At 50.6% G+C, this 18,110-nt stretch overlaps 1 protein-coding gene across 4 annotated transcripts in view; it reads right to left on the bottom strand.

Annotated features, from left to right (window-relative positions):
* col14a1a (collagen, type XIV, alpha 1a) overlaps positions 1-18,110 on the bottom strand; it is a 278,665-nt gene that overhangs the window by 187,666 nt on the left and 72,889 nt on the right. For all 4 annotated transcript variants that reach the window (XM_085993692.1, XM_085993691.1, XM_085993690.1 and 1 more), the window contains one exon: positions 2,053-2,208. In XM_085993692.1, the coding sequence (XP_085849818.1) occupies positions 2,053-2,208 (156 nt within the window). The remainder of the gene's footprint in view (positions 1-2,052; positions 2,209-18,110) is intronic.

Genomic DNA, 18,110 nt, shown 5'->3' on the forward strand with positions numbered 1-18,110 from the left:
GGGGAAGATAGATAAGCACATGAGGGAGAAAGGAATAGAGGGTTATGTTGATGGGGTGAGATGAAGTAGAGTGGGAGGAGGCTGGTGTGAAGCAGAAGTGCAACATGGACCAGCTGGCCTGTTTCTGGGCTGTAAATTCTGTGTAATTGTAAAAACACAGTGCAGATGATTTTCGTGTTGCCACATTGGCGTTTAGTAGCAAGGACCCAAATCAAGTGGTGGGAAGTTGCGCCAATCGAGCACTGCGTGACTCCCCGTCCTGATTTACAGGGGGGCCTCCTGGAAACAGCAGGGAGGCTCATAGATATATGGAAGTTGGGGAGCGGGGGGGGGTCAAAAGTCGGGTGTTAAGTCCTCCCGCCTCTGCCGGCCGGACTGCTGCCAATTCCTGACAGTTCCGGCCCCCCCAAACATGGGGTTTACGAGTCAGGGGGTGGCCATTAGGAGCGATAATTACAGCTAATCTCATCTACAGTCAGGGAAGGTCGGACAAATCTTTGGGAGATATATTTAATGGGCCAGCCGTTTAGCGGTTTCGCACCTCACAGCTTTCACGTTTTAATATGCTTGCCTCTGCAGGAGCTGCTCACACGGGCGCCCGCTCTAAAATCCCACTTCCTTTTTGGTCCCCGTGCCAATACGCCTCCCTCTTTCAGGTAGCGCTGGAGGCCCCTTCCCATTCGCTTGCTCGCTCCGTCCGAATTCCTGCCTATCAGGGCCTGCGTTTTGCACTGGCACTTCGCCAGCCTCACTGTGATTAGGACCAGAATCGATCGAGAACCCCTTCCCACCGCCCCCCCCTCCCCCCCCCGCCTCTGCTTGACCCCCTCCAGTCACCCGCTTGCACTCCACCAACCCGAGTAACCCTCAAAACAAAAAAATTCACCCCAAACCCCAGTGAGGGAGAGAAATAAGTGGCAAATGTGAATAAATAACATCCATTTTACAAAGTAACGAAATCCTCAGGTCAAACATTTTGGGGTAGAAATTCAACCGGGGAGGCTTCACATAACCTGCATCGGCCGCCCTCTATTGGCCCTGCCCGATATTCGGGGCCATTGAACTCATCGTCGATGAGTTTGCTGCCGCCCAAGATGACTTTCCACCCCCTTTAAGTCTATGCGCAAAATTATTGAGACCCACAAGCTCCAGGAGCCGAGGAATGGATCGGGAGTATTTAGCTCAGGCCGGGGGGAGGGTGGGGGTGGGGGGGGTTGGGGGAATGGGAAGTTAGCTCCAGTACAGGCATTGATGGGTTCAACAACAACAACAACTTGTATTTACAACAACTTGTATTTATATAGCACCTTTAATGTAGTAAAACGTCCCAAGGCACTGCACAGGAGTATTTTGCGACAAAAAATTTGACACCGATCCACATAAGGATAAATTAGGGCAGGTGACCAAAAGCTTGGTCAAAAAGGTAGGTTTTAAGGACCATCTTAAAGGAGGAAAGAGAGGTAGCGAGGTGGAGAGGTTTAGGCAGGGAATTCCAGAGCTTAGGGCCTAGGCAACAGAAGGCACAGCCACCAAAGGTTGAGCGATTATAAACAGGGATCCTCAAGAGGGCAGAATTAGAGGAGTGCAGATATCGTGGGGGGTTGTGGGGCTGAAGGAGATTACAGAGATAGGGAGGGGGGCGAGGCCATGGAGGAATTTGAAAACAAGGATGAGAATTTTGAAATCGAGGCGTTGCTTAGCTGGGAGCCAATGTAGGTCAGCGAGCACAGGGGAGATGGGCGAATGGGACTTGGTGCGAGTTAGGACACGGGCAGCCGAGTTTTGGATGGCCTCAAAGTTTACGTAGGGTGGAATGTGGGAGGCCGGCCAGGAGTGCATTGGAATAGTCAAGTCTAGAGGTAACAAAGGCATGGATGAGGGTTTCAGCAGCGGATGAGCTGAGGCTGGGGCGGAGACGGGCGATGTTACGATATGATTACGGCTTCCTTCCGTACTGTAACCTTGGGTGAACTATGGAATCCCGCGCAGTTTTACACAAAAAAGCAAACTTTATCCCGATATTGTCACGGTATCGCCGGAAGGTAGACTCACCTATTCTTGTTTTGTCAGAATCTACATTGAAAGCACTGACCAAGTTCTCCAAAAACAGCCGTACAAGTCGGAAATTAAGTCGACCAATACTCCAGGAACCATCCACAAGAACCACGATATCGGCGATTGCCGGAGTCTTGCACATGAACTGGGAACCTGCAACCAATACATAAAAAAATTAACTCCGCGGCAAACTCCAAAATCAACGCTGGACAAGGCGGCAGAATGGACCAATCGTTAAATAAACCCCTTGCTTGAGATATTAGCCCCTGATGTGCAGATGAGCAGAATAATCCAAATATCTATTAATTAGCAGATGTAGAAAGCATAACCACGCAAATTATTTGTGATCACTTTGTACTTTTAATCCTTTCCCATTTACCATCAACAATACAGCGATGGGTGGAGATGATCACGACGCATGATAAAAATTAAAGACAGGACAACCACCTCTTTTTCGGAGGTTAGATGCATTAAGACTTTATTTTAATGTCATCGCAAAGGACAGAAACAGTTGTACAATGCAGAATTATTTGTCAGTTTACAGAAATAGTTCAAGCAAAAAATAAAACTAACAAGTAAGCTTGAGATTTATTTTTTCATTCACACCAAAAACCATTAAAATGCAAACATGAACAATTCAGCTGTTATAGGCATGTAATGATAACCATTATAACTGCAGCAATGATGCAGTGAGTTAAAGCCCTGGCACAGTCCAGAACGTAAAATAAATGCTCAAAATCACTAGCTACTGCATCACATTTTTAACTGTAACTTTTTGTTTACATTGCACATTCCATTTGTCAGAATAATGTAAATTTTTAGAATGCTTCCTTGTTCCCTCACGGAGGAACATATACATTCTCCCATTCTTGCTTAATTGATATCAGTCATATCAGGAAAGGGTGAACAGGCTGGGTCTCTTTTCTCTTGAAGGCTGAGGGGTGACCTAATAGAGATCTTCAAAATTATGAAAGGTTTCAATAAAGAGTAGACACAGAGAGAATGTTTCCACTTGTGGGGAAGAGCATAACTAGGGGCCATCAATAGAAGATAGTCACCAAGAAATCCAATAGGGAATTCAGAAGAAACTTCTTTACCCAGAGAGTGGTGAGAATGTGGAACTCGCTACCACAGGGAGTGGTTGAGGCGAATAGTATAGATACATTTAAGGGGAGGCTGGACAAGCATATGAGGGAGAAGGAAATAGAGGGTTATGCTGATAGAGTTAGATGAGGAAAGACGGGAGGAGGCTCGAGTGGAGCATAAACGCCGGCATGGACTGGTTGGGCCGAATGGCCTGTTTCTGTGCCGTATATCCTGTGTAATCCTGTGTAAAAGAAACAGGGTCATAATTTCTGTGGAAGTTTTTATTCAGGTTTAACTTGGGCCTGTTTCTATGCTGTATATTCTGTGTAGGTCTATGTAATTCCATCACGACCTTTTTCCGAGGATTGACGCGGGGACACTACATGCAGACTGATCCACGACGTGTCTTGTACAATAGCGCTTCATTAATTTACCCTGAGAGACCGGAAGCTTAAGTCACTTTGCACATCAGAGCTCCTGCACCAGCACAATCTGTTGCACACTGAGGGTTGCTTGCTGGCATTTACAATCCACAGTCCACAAAGGCACTCTAATTGTGTTTGGCTCTTTCTCTCTCTGTGTATAGGATCGTAAATGGCAGTGGAGGCAAATCTGAAAAAAAAGAGCAATGGATATGATACACTTAAAGTTATGTATTACCTGAGCAAATATATTCCAAATATAACAAGATTTCACAGCTCACTAGCGTTCCAAGGTAAGCGTAAATCACACACCCTGTCATTTTCGGTGTGCTGGGATAGAAACTATAGGAACAGTAGGAGGCCATTCAGCCCCTCGAGCCTGTTCCACCATTTAATGAGATCTTGGCTGATCTGTATTCTCAGCTCTGGGATTCCCACACTGGAATTGTTCTTACAACAATAATTGTTGTATTTTATACAGGGGGAGGCGGGGTACGGTAGCACAGTGGTTTATTACTAGTTACCCAGAGACACGAATTCAAATCCCACCACTGGCAGCCGGGGAATTTAAATTCAGTGGGAATCTGGAATAAAAAACTTGTATCAGTAATGGTGACCCATCCGGTTCACTAATGTCCTTTAGGGAAGGAAATCTGCCGCCCTTACCCGGTCTGGCCTATATGTGACTCCAGACCCACAGCAATGTGGTTGACTCTCAGCCTCTGAAATGGTCTAGCAAGCCACTCTGTTGTATCAAAACCACTACGAAAAGCAATAAGAAGAATAACCCCCTCCCTAACAGCACTGTGGGAGTACCTTCACCACACGGACTGCAGTGGTTCGAGAAGGTGGCTCACCACCACCCTCTCCAGGGCAACTGCCAGCTACGGCCACATCCCGTGACTGAATAAAAAAATGTATTTTGCATTTGTAGTCCCGATTTGGTTTGCTAAGACAAGACTAGTAAATGAAACAGTGAATTCAGGGGGCATGCTGGCAGTAAATGAGACTAGACACGAGACAACTTGTAGGAAATGTTTCACTACAGAGCTGAGAAAACTGGGGTGCTAAAGATGGGATGGCGCACGGTGACACTCATACCTTGCCTCCTCTGTTAAATTGTTCATCTCAACTTAGGGTCTTTATAGCACCTTTAACGTAGTAAAACACCCCAAGGTGCTTTGTAGGAGTGTTATCTTACAAAATTTGACACCGAGCCACATAAGGAGATATTCAGACAGGTGACCAAAAGCCTGGTCAAAGAGGTAGGTTTTAAGGAGCATCTTAAAGGAGGTGAGAGAGGTAGAGAAGCGGAGAGGTTTAGGGAGGGAATTCCTGAGCCGAGGGCTCAGGCAGCAGAAGGCACGGCCGCCAATGGTGGGGCAAAGGAAATCGGGGATGCGCAAGAGGCCAGAATTGGAGGAGCGCAGAGTTCGCTGCACTAACGTGTTAATGTGACTAAAGTTCTGTCGAAACTGCATCCAGCTACCTTAACTCAATTCTGAGTCAACAGGGCAAGGTACAAACATCAGCTGAACAGTAACCCTTTATTACAACCAATACAACAGCAAATTGAATGAAAAAGGCAGGACACCTATTTCTGCTATCTGTAGACCTTTAGAGCATTGGTCAAAGAGGTAGGTTTTAAGGAGCATCTTACAGGAGGGGAGAGAGGTAGAGAGGCGGAGAGGTTTAGGGAGGGAATTCCAAAGCATGGGGCCCAGGCAGCTGAAGGCACGGCCGCCAATGGTGGAGCGATTAAAATCGGGGATGCGCAAGAGGCCAGAATTAGAGGAACATAAGAACATAAGAACATAAGAAATAGGAGCAGGGGTGGGCCAATCGGCCCCTCGAGCCTGCTCCGCCATTTAATAAGATCATGGCTGATCTGATCCTAACTGCCAATCCACTATCACAGAACCATCTCCTGCATCTAACAGAATTAGACACACGAAATAGGAGCAGGATCAGGCTACACGGCCCCTGGGCCCGCTCCGCTACCCACAGGGCCATGACCGATCCGAACCTAGACTCATGTCCAAATTCCTGCCCGCTCCCCGTAACCCTTAATTCCCTTTACTTCTAGGAAACTGTCTATTTCTGTTTTAAATTTATGCAATGATGTAGCTTCTACAGCTTTTTGGGGCAGCATATTCCATGGACCTACCACCCTCTGAGTGAAGGAGCGCAGAGATCTCGGAGGGCTGTGGGGCCGGAGGAGGCAACAGCGATAGGGCGGGGGCGAGGCCATGGAGGGATTTGAAAACAAGGATGAGAATTTTAAATTCAGGAGTCAGTGTAGGTCGGGGTCTCAGCTGGGTTCTCAAGACCATAAGCGAAGGGAAGGTGTTGAGCAACAGGAGAGAGGAGGGGGGTGGATTTGGATTGGTCACTAGTGCCTCCTTGTGGATGGACCTGGCATTGAAGGCAATCACAGCACACACTATCAGATAGATTTGTTTTAACGTAGGAAGCAGAGTGTGGGAAAATATGGGCTGGGACAATTAAAAGGGCAAAAGCTGCAGAAAATCAGCAAAATAAAAAGACAGAAGGGATTTGTGAAGGTAAAAAATTCTCAAGTGTCATAGCAGAGCAGAAAAAAGGGTTTACAAATACTCATCGTAGAAATAAAGATATAAATAATAGACTGGGTGGAATGCCTTAACCTGAATTGCTTAAAATCAATTAAGTCACTAAACATAGTTGCTTGATCTACTATTTGCCTATTCACCTTTCAAATGGCCTTTTTATTCCTATGGAATGCAGGGGAATTTCGTTTGTTCGGAGGACCGGATTGGTTTCCTCTCCCAGAAATATCTCCTCCACCGAGGGTGAAATTCCACAGGAGAAGAAAGCAGCTCCCAAGAAGGCGCATCAAAAAAGCCCCAGAAAAAAGCAGCCAGCAAAAGGCAGCAGGAGGCAGAGAAGGCGGACGAAGGAGAATTACCCCATCAACATCGACAAGGTGACGAAGCAGGACCACCACCATGGGGCACGTCGCGCCGCAGTACTGCAGGCCTTCCTCCCCTTCTTAAAGGGGAGGGGCCTTGCGCAGCGCGACCCAGGGCCCAGCTGGGCCACCAGGGATCGGAATGCCGGCAAAAAAAGCCCGGCACTCAAGAGAAATGCCGGGCTCATGGAGCGCAGCCGGCACCCCGCGGGGGGGCGCGGGTGGGTTAGGAGGCCGGGATGGCAACGGGGGCAGGTGCTGGCAGGCGACCAGCAACAAAAGTGGCTGCCCGGCACCTCGGGCTAGATTTTCAGTTGCTTGCGCCAGCAGTTAGCGCCTTAAGAGAAGTGATTTTCGGGCGCTATGTGTGTAGCGCCCGGGCGCAGCGCAGTTTGCGCCCCGCCCCAAATTAAGTTGCCCGTTAGCGCCGGCGCAAAGTTTAGCGGCCGCCCGGATGCGCGCGCAGAAAATGACGTCGCATCCTCGTGCAACGCCCTTTGGCCGCCCCGAATCCAAACTTCAGTCGGACCGCCCCATTGTGCGGCTGGCGTCCAGAGCGTTTGTAAAATGGAACGCAACACACCCTGGGGAGCGCAAATTAAAGGGCACTCCTCCTGCACTATAAAAGGCAGTCTGCATGTGTTGTGTGGACGGATCCAGTGTGTTGTTGTGAACGGTGTATTTATGTTTCCGTCCTCCTCCTCCTCCTCCTCCTCCTCTCATCATCATGATGATGATGTTTTCCCCCCCAGACTCTGCCTTTGAAAAAAACACATGCACCCTTCCCCTTTAAGAGCTCACTGGCACCAGAGTGTCTGCGGTGCACTGCGCCCGAGCTTGGGCGCAGCGCTCTGCACCGCCGGCTTAGCGCCTAAAGATAGTAGTGGAACGCCTCTTTTAGCGCTCCACCAACCTCTTAGGGCGAAGCCACTGAATTTCCGGCAACGGGGCGCTACTTTGGGGCGGGCGCTAACTTCGGGCGGGCGCTAAGGTTAGTGCCCCAAAACTGTCTATACTGAAAATCTAGCCCCTCGTCTTTAATTAGCGCTGCCCTGGCCGCAGGTAGGCCCCCCCCAACCCCGTCGGACATAGCGTCCGGCGGTAAGTCTCGGGGGTGCTATCGAAGATCACGAGTGGGGCGCTGCGCACGGCAATGACATCATCGCAGGCGGCGCAGCGCTGCGGGGCGCTAATGGTTACTGTCACCGCTAACCTCCCGCTGAATTTTGCGGGAGGAGTTGGCGGCACCGCGCCCGGGCGGTAGTTGCTTTGCGCCCCGTTAGCGCCCTCTTAGGGCGATATCGGGAGGCACAAAGCAACAAAATTTTTAGGCCCATGATTCTAACTATCATGGGTTCGAAAATTCAATTCCCTAACTGCACCCAGAATTATTTGGAAGTGCCTTTAAGTAAAATTATATTAAATTTGCTGCCTTTGCATAACAATATTGTAATCTTTAGAAGTGAAGATCTCCTTCTGATCCTGCAGACAGTGGAATGTAATCTATTTAGCTTTAACTTCTATTTTCTTCCAGTGAATTCTGTGCTCATCAAGGTGAGAGATGGGTTACATTTACATTTCAGGCGCCCAGTGTGAGCATAAAATACTACAAGGTCTGGTATGGAATAGTTACATTGCAGAGAAAAGCTTCACCCCATCGATATGTCTGAACCTCAGAAGACCATCCCATACGACAATCAGTGTGACGTTTTCCGTTACCCATCCTTACCCACTTTGTGGACTTTCTGTACGTCCTTGGCAATTAGCGCAGTGTTGGAGGAGCTTTGGGCCGTGGACACACTTGGAACTGGTTTGCGATAGATCAAATTTATTTTACATACCACTTAGATGGTAAGGAGACCTACATTAAAATGCTGTTCATAGACTACAGCTCAGCATTCAACACTATCGTCCCCAACAAGCTGGCCACCAAACTCCAAACTCTTGGCCTGAACACTTCCCTCTGCAACTGGACCCTGGACTTCCTAACAAACAGACCCCAGTCTGTCAAATTAGGTAACCACACCTCCCCCCCCCCGACCCTGAACACGGGGGCCCCACAAGGATGTGTGCTGAGCCCCCTCCTCTACTCCCTCTTCACCCACGACTGTGTGGCTGTTCATGGTTCCAACACCATCATCAAGTTTGCGGATGATACCACGGTAGTAGGCCAGATCACCAACAACGATGAGTCAGCCTACAGGGAGGAGGTCCAGCATCTCGTGAAGTGGTGCGCCGATAACAACCTGGCCCTTAACACCAAGAAAACCAAAGAAATCATTGTGGACTTCAGGAAGTCTAAAGGCGGAAGTCACACCCCCATCCACATCAATGGGGCTGTGGTGGAAAGGGTGGACAGCTTTAAGTTCCTCGGAGTCCACATCACGGAAGACCTCTCCTGGTCCCTCAATACCTCCTCTCTGGTGAAGAAGGCCCAGCAGCGCCTATATTTCCTAAGGAGGCTGAAGGGATGTAACCTGTCACCCCTGATCCTCTCTAACTTTTACCGCTGCACAATAGAGAGCATCCTGATGAACTGTATCACAGTATGGTATGGCAGCTGTAGCTACTATGACCGGAAAGCCCTGCAGCGGGTAGTCAAAACTGCCCAACGCATTACCGGCACCCGGCTACCGACCATAGCGCACATATACCAGAAACGCTGTCTACAGAGGTCACGGTCCATCATCAAAGACCCTACCCACCCCAGCCACAGTCTGTTCGCCCTCCTGCCATCTGGGAGACGCTACAGATGCATTCGCACCCGTACGACCAGATTTAGGAACAGCTTCTTTCCCAGGGCTGTCATCCTACTGAACTCCACAAATAAACTCTAAAGCCTGCACATCTGCCAATGCACTTTATTATGCTTATGTTTATGTTAATGTATTACAAGCCAAATGTATGTTGAATGTTTAAATGTCTTAATCTAAATGTACACTCTCGGGAGCCGCAAGCCTACATTTCGTTGTACCGCACTTGTGCACTAACAATGACAATAAAAGTTGATTTGATTTGATTTGATTTGATTTAACAACCACTTCCATTTATATAGCGCCTTTAACATAGTAAAACATCCCAAGGCCCTTCACAGGAGCGTTTTCAAACAAAATTTGTCACCGAGCCACATAAGAAGATATTTGGACAGGTCAAGGAGGGAGGTTTTAATGAGTGTCTTAAAGGAGAGAGAGGTAGAGAGGCGGAGAGGTTTAGGGAGGGAATTCCAGAGCGGAGGGCCCAGGCAACTGAAGGCACGGCCGTCAATGGTGGAGCGATTAAAATCGGGGATGCGCAAGAGGCCAGAATTGGAGGAGCGCAGAGATCTCGGAGGGTTGTAGGTCTGGAGGAGGTTACAGAGATAGGGAGGGGGCGAGGCTGTGGAGGGATTTGAACACGAGGATGATAATTTTAAAATCGAGGCGTTGCTGGACCGGGAGCCAATGTAGGTCAGCGAGCACAGGGGGTGATGGGTGAACGGGACTTGGTGCGAGTTAGGAGATGGGCAGCGAGCACAGGGGGTGATGGGTGAACGGGACTTGGTGCGAGTTAGGAGACGGGCAGTGGGGTTTTGGATGAGCTGAAGTTTATGGAGGTTGCAAGGTGGGAGGCCGGCCAAAAGAGCACTTAAATCCCAACAGTCTGCGATAGATTCAAACCCATACCCAGGAGTGCAAAGGCCAACTGAGCAGGCAACCAGCTCCCAGGCTTTGACAGAGCTACATCTGTGCTGGTAGTAAGAAACACGCGAGAATGGTGTTTCTTGAGCAGCAGCCCAGATATAACTTTCCCTCTGCCCAGTGTCGCTCCACAGGAACACAAAGGATTCTGTGTTCAGCCATCGATATTGTGCAGCAATGTCTCTTCTCCAAACTGCTGTGTCACTGCACTGCCTAACAATTAGCATAAACCGGCTTTTGGGCAGTTTTCCACCAGCATTGAGTTTTTAATAGCAGGAGATTTCCTATCAGACACATAATAAAAAGATTGTGTGCTGCTCTAGTCTGATTGAGCGGCTCCAGTGGTTACAGAGCACACATTGGGGGCAATTTCAGCTCCTGCATACAGTGCAAAATAGGTAATGTCGGATCGGCTGCCCCTTATACACCCCGTCCAATTTACCTATCCATTGGGAGTTACTGCAGCCTTCATATACTGCCACCTTCATACCCCCCCCTTCACACACACCCCCCTTCACACCCACCCCTTCACACCCCCCCTTCACACACCCCCCTTCACACACCGCCCCCTTCACACACCGCCCCCTTCACACACCGCCCCCTTCACACACCCCCCTTCACACACCCCCCTTCACAAACACCCCCCTTCACACACACCCCCCTTCACACACACCCCCCTTCACACACACCCCCCTTCACACACACCCCCCTTCACAAACACCCCCCTTCACACCCCCCCTTCACACACCCCCCTTCACACACCCCTCTTCACACCCCCCCTTCACACACCGCCCCCTTCACACACCGCCCCCTTCACACACCCCCTTCACACACCCCCCTTCACACACCCCCCTTCACAAACACCCCCCTTCACAAACACCCCCCTTCACACACACCCCCCTTCACACACACCCCCCCTTCACACACACCCTTCACACACACTCTTCACACACCGCCCCCTTCACACACCGCCCCCTTCACACACCCCCCCTTCACACACCGCCCCTTCACACATCCCCCTTCACACACTCCCTTCACACACTCCCTTCACACACACCCCCTTCACACACCCCCCTTCACACACCCCCCTTCACACACACCCCCTTCACACACACCCCCTTCACACACCCCCTTCACACACACCCCCTTCACACCCCCCCTTCACACACCCCCCTTCACACACACCCCCTTCACACACACCCCCTTCACACACCCCCCTTCACACACCCCCTTCACACACACCCCCTTCACACACCCCCCTTCACACACCCCCCCTTCACACACCCCCCTTCACACACCGCCCCCTTCACCCACCGCCCCCTTCACACACCGCCCCTTCACACACCGCCCCCTTCAGCCACCGCCCCCTTCATACACTACCAACTTCATAATAACATAAGATAAGAACTTAAAAATTAGGAGCAGGGGTAGGCCATATGGCCCCTCGAGCCTGCTCCGCCATTCAATAAGATCATGGTTGATCTTCGACCTCAACTCCACTTTCCCGCCCATCCTCATATCCCTTGATTCCCCGAGAGTCCAAAAATCTATCGATCTCAGCCTTGAATATATTCAACGACTCAGCATTCGCAACCCTTTGGGGCAGAGAGTTCCAAAGATTCACAACCCTCTGAGTGAATAAAGTCCTCCTCAGCTCAGTCCTGAATGGCCGACCCCTTATCCTGAGACTATGACCCCTAGTTCTAGACTCTCCAGCCAGGGGAAACCACCTCTCAACATCTACCCAGTCAATTCCCTCAGAATTTTATATGTTTCAATGAGATCACCTCTCATTCTTCTAAACTCCAGAGAGTATCGGCCCATTCTACACAATCTCTCCTCCCAGGACAACCCTCTCATCCCAGGAATCAATCTAGTGAACCTTCGTTGCATCACCTCTAAGGCAAGTACTGTATGTCCTTCCTCAGATAAGGAGACCAAAACTGTGCACAGTACTCCAGGTGTGGTCTCACCAAGGCCCTGTACAATTGTAGCAAGACTTCCTTACTCTTATACTCCAACCCCCTTGCAATAAAGGTCACACACCGCCGCCTCCACACACCGCCGCTTCCACACAGTGCCGCCTCCACACACTGCCGCCTCCACACACTGCCGCCTCCACACACCGCCGCCTCCACACACCTCCGCCTCCACACACCGCCGCCTCCACACACCGCCGCCTCCACACACCGCCGCCTCCACACACTGCCGCCTCCACACACCGCCGCCTCCACACACCGCCGCCTCCACACACCGCCGCCTCCGCACACCGCCGCCTCCGCACACCGCCGCCTCCGCACACCGCCGCCTCCACACAGTGCCGCCTCCACACACCGCCGCCTCCACACACCGCCGCCTCCGCACACCGCCGCCTCCGCACACCGCCGCCTCCGCACACCGCCGCCTCCGCACACCGCCGCCTCCACACAGTGCCGCCTCCGCACACCGCCGCCTCCACACACCGCCGCCTCCACACACCGCCGCCTCCACACACCGCCGCCTCCACACACCGCCGCCTCCACACAGTGCCGCCTCCACACACCGCCGCCTCCACACACCGCCGCCTCCACACAGTGCCGCCTCCACACACCGCCGCCTCCACACACCGCCGCCTCCACACATTGCCGCCTCCACACACCGCCGCCTCCGCACAGTGCCGCCTCCGCACACCGCCGCCTCCACACACCGCCGCCTCCACACAGTGCCGCCTCCACACACCGCCGCCTCCGCACAGTGCCGCCTCCGCACACCGCCGCCTCCACACACCGCCGCCTCCACACACCGCCGCCTCCACACACCGCCGCCTCCACACACCGCCGCCTCCACACACCGCCGCCTCCACACAGTGCCGCCTCCACACACCGCCGCCTCCACACACCGCCGCCTCCACACACCGCCGCCTCCACACAGTGCCGCCTCCACACACCTCCGCCTCCGCACACCGCCGCCTCCACACACCGCCGCCTCCACACAGTGCCGCCTCCACACAGTGCCGCCTCCACACACCGCCGCCTCCACACAGTGCCGCCTCCACACATTGCCGCCTCCACACACCGCCGCCTCCACACAGTGCCGCCTCCACACAGTGCCGCCTCCGCACACCGCCGCCTCCGCACACCGCCGCCTCCACACATTGCCGCCTCCACACAGTGCCGCCTCCGCACACCGCCGCCTCCGCACACCGCCGCCTCCACACACCGCCGCCTCCACACACCGCCGCCTCCACACACCGCCGCCTCCACACACCGCCGCCTCCACACACCGCCGCCTCCACACAGTGCCGCCTCCACACACCGCCGCCTCCACACACCGCCGCCTCCACACACCGCCGCCTCCGCACACCGCCGCCTCCGCACACCGCCGCCTCCGCACACCGCCGCCTCCGCACACCGCCGCCTCCGCACACCGCCGCCTCCGCACACCGCCGCCTCCGCACACCGCCGCCTCCGCACACCGCCGCCTCCACACACCGCCGCCTCCACACACCGCCGCCTCCACACACCGCCGCCTCCGCACACCTCCGCCTCCGCACACCGCCGCCTCCACACACCTCCGCCTCCACACACCTCCGCCTCCACACACCGCCGCCTCCACACATTGCCGCCTCCACACACCGCCGCCTCCACACATTGCCGCCTCCACACACCGCCGCCTCCACACAGTGCCGCCTCCACACACCGCCGCCTCCACACACCGCCGCCTCCACACACCGCCGCCTCCACACATTGCCGCCTCCACACACCGCCGCCTCCACACACCTCCGCCTCCACACACCGCCGCCTCCACACACCTCCGCCTCCATGTACTACCGCCTTCATACACTTCTGCCTTAATATACTACTGCCTTGTGCCACAGTGGAAATTCTATGCTCCAATAAAACTGAATGTTAAATGAAAAATTATTTTGCTGGTGTGATCTCAGATCAAACAAACAACACAGAACATATAGCATCATAACTCATTCTACTGAACCAATCTTTTGAACCACCTTTAAAGTGCACAATGAAGAATGGTCTTTACACTCCTATCAGCTCCTTTCTAACTTTAGAAATGTTACTGACAGTAAGAGATTACTGAGCAAGACTGTGTAAACACATAAGTATGTGCACAAAAGAGTTTGTTTTTCCTCATTTTAGATTACTAGCGAGTGAGGCAGTAAGTATATAACTGGACCTCTAAACTTGCTCCCTTCTCTGAAATGTTCTAGCTACGTTGATGCAGCCTACCTCGGACATGAATTTTTCAGTTTCCACAAATAGAAATTCTCAGCATGAGAATAAAATAGACAGAAATAATGGGCAGGATTTTCATTGGGCCGTGGAGTCGGGATTGGAGGCGTGTGGGGGTTTAAAATCCCGAAATCGGGGTTCCCGACCCCATCCCGCCTCCATGCCAGTTTCAAAGGAGGCGGATATCCGCCACGCACTGGGACCCACCTCCCCGAGGCGGGAAGGGGATTAGTGCCAATTAACTGCCTGTTAACAGGCAGTTTTTAGCCTAATCGCTATTTTCATGGTTGAAATGTGGGATTCCCGACGGCTCCAAACCACGCCAAGTTAGCGAGGCGGGCTGTCGGGATGAAGGGCTTGGAGGGTTCGAGATGTCCGGTGTTCAGGTGAGTGATGGGTGCATGAGTGCAGAGATAAGTGTGTTTGGTGTGTGTAAAGTGTTTAAAGAAGTTCTACTAACCTTTACTTACCTTTACAGCCTTCCTTCCTTCAGGTCTCGGGAGTCCCTCATCTCACCAGCACAGAAAGCAGAATGGCCGCCAGCTGTCAAAATCTGCAGCCTCTGCTTTCTGTTCCGGGGAGATCTCTAAATCATCCTGAGAGGAAGGAATTAACCTGGAGTACAGATTGTCAGTGTCTGACAGCTTCAAAGAGCTGTCAAACGCTGATATTTCATCTGTCAAAAGGTCTTGACAGATGAAATGTCAATCTGTGACGTCACCTGTTGCCGGGTGGCCCTTAATTGGCCTGCTGAGCCCGCTGGGTCAATCAAGTCAAAATCGCGTGGGTTGGCTAGAACTCAATGGAGGCGGGACTACAATCCCGAAAGTTGTAGTCCCGCCTCCAATCCCGACTCCACGGCCCAATGAAAATCCTGCCCAATATGTCAGCTGGGGCTCAGTGGGAAGCACTCTTGCCTCGGAGGCAGAGGGTTGTGGGTTCAAAGTCCCACCCCAGAGACTTGAGCACCTAATCTGGGCTGACACTGAGGTGCCGTCTCTTAATTTCTTGACATATCGGCCTCCAAAGACCGACCAGTGGCTGGGGCTGCAGGAACATTCAGAGGCCGTGCCCCAGCCCCTATCCCCTCCTGTGGTAGTGGCCTTGTTTAGGGTGGGCAGAGACCATCAGGAAACATCCAGGGCCAGGGCTGGGCCTGGTGTATCTGGGCCCTGGCCTAATTATTAGGCGTGTGCACCAGGTGGGCCAAAAAATCTTCGGCCCCTTGGTCTTCTTGGCTCCTTCATGGGGAATTTGGAGATTCTGTTTTGCTGCATCTGAAAGCCGTGCAGTTCAAGAAGCATTTGCCTATCACTCAAACTAGTGATATCAGGAGAAACCTCGCAATTTCCTGCTGACCACCTATTATTCTAAATAGGCTAAAGCCTACAGAAGAATAGAAACACAGGCATTTAAACTGCAGTAATTATCTTTTTTTTCCCCCCAATTAAAATTTTATTGCACTCATCAATTTTTCAATAGTGAATCTTTTGAATCAGATAAGACACCACAAAGACTGTCGGCTGGTAGCTTTTCACAGTTAGCAAAATGCAGGCATTGAATATTAAAATTGCAAGTGCACCATAAAAGTGGCTGTGGCTCAGTGGTAGTCGCACTCTCGCCTCTCAGTCAGAAGGTCGTGGGTTCAAGTCCCACTCCATGAGACTTAAGCACACAATCCAGCCTGACACTCCCAGTGCAGGACTGAGGGAGTGCCGCACTGTCGGAGGTGCCGTCTTGCGGATGAGGCATTAAACCGAGGCCCCGCCTGCCCTCTTAGGTGGACGTAAAAGATCCCATGGCCACTATTTCGAAGAAGAATGGGGAGGTCAACCCAGTGTCCTGGCCATTATATACCCCTCAACCAACAACAATAAAACAGATTATCTGATCATTTATTTCATTGCTGTTTGTGGGACCTTGCTGTGTGCAAATTGGCTGCCGCATTTTTCTACATTACAACAGTGACTACACTTCAAAAAGGTACTTTAATTGACTGTAAAGCGCTTTGGGATGTCCTGAGGTTGTGAAAGGTTCGGAATAAATGTGAATCTTTCTTTATCTACACGAGGGTGTGAGAGGTGCTTTGGCCCCTATGTCTAGGGACATTGCATCTTGAAAATTTCCTCCATTCAGTATTCCCAATGAAATCAGAAGTTGTAAATTATGGGTTTATAATTTCACTGTATACAAAGAACAGAGGAATTTTCACCAATAGTGAACTCATAATTTCTTAGCCCACGATCTTTCCAGAACATGCTCTATTCAAATCTAAATCTTCAAATTTGTCACTTTTAGCCTGGGTTCTCTGCTGTATTCAGTTTATTTCGCTTATATTCAAGAGGTGTTTTTTTTTTTTTACATGCATAAACCAACAATATAAATCATGTCAAATCATGTCCGGGCCAAAATTTCTCCCTCAACCAACATTACTAAAACAGATTATCTGGACATTATCACATTGCTGTCTGTGGGAGCTTGTTGTGCGCAAATTGACTGCCACGTTGCCTACATTACAACAGCGACTACATTTCAAAAGTACGTCATTGGCTGTGAGGGGCTTTGGGACGTCCTGAGGTGGCGAAAGGCGCGATAGAAAACGCAAGTTCTTTCTTCTTTTACTTTTTAAAAAATGCAATGTTGAACGTGACATTAATGTGTCAGAAATGATGTTCAGCACTTTCTGCCCCCCTGAACCAAATAAAAGTTATATTTTCCTGAAGGCATTGCTACTTTAAAGTGAATGAACATCTGGCTACTTTCACTCCCCAACACTTTGGAGTTAAGTCGAGGCAATAGTCCGTGAATGGTTACATTGGACAGAGACTCAGCACATAAACTGTTAAGCGCTTCGATAAACTCTGCCATAAAACACATGTTTCAGATCTAACTGATGTTACATTCCGCAATGAATGTTTTTTTAAGAAGTTCACTCTGACTTATTTAGTATTTATGAATACTTAAAAAAAAACACACACAAGGAACCCCAGGGGATTACAAGAGATAATCACTAGTTAGTAGAAACATAACCAATATTTATCAGATTCCTTACATACTTTGTATTATGAGTTTTATGATCTTTCTGATGCATAATTGTATGAACCACAATGGTTATTAATATTATTGTGAATACAGCTTAGCTCCTAATTACTTTGTAACTGCTTTCGATCAAATTAAAATATATATATTTTATCCAGATTTATTCAAAAACATTTTTGTGCTATATGTGTCGAAAATATTTTACTTGTGGCCTCTCTCTCATTCCTTGGTAAAGGTTTTGTGGATTTTTTTTTACAAGTCAAATTTGTTGAGTTGTTTACAGTGGGTCGTTGAAGCATTGCCCAATGTTCATCCTCATTGGTTAACTGCTTAAGTCTCTATTCTTATCTATCCTGTTGAATGTTGTATTTTCTATTGTGTACCGCTTTAATTATTCAAAATTCGCATTACACGAAACCTTTCTTCCCAATTACAACTACCTCCCCAGCCACATTGTGCTATTGAAAATCTACCCAATTGTGTTCCTGAAAAAAACACTCTCCGAGATTAAAACAGTCTGGGGCTCCTTCCTCTAGAAAAGAGAAGGCGGAGGGGGTGACCGGATAGAGGTCTTTAAGATTATGAAGGGGTTCGATAGGGTAGACGTAGAGATGTTTCCACTTGTGGGGGAGACCAGAACTAGGGGCCATAA

The sequence above is a fragment of the Somniosus microcephalus genome, chromosome 7, assembly GCF_052327205.1.
Source record: "Somniosus microcephalus isolate GS21.2 chromosome 7, FLI_Smic_1.0, whole genome shotgun sequence".
In the NCBI taxonomy this organism is placed as follows: Eukaryota; Metazoa; Chordata; class Chondrichthyes; order Squaliformes; family Somniosidae; genus Somniosus; species Somniosus microcephalus.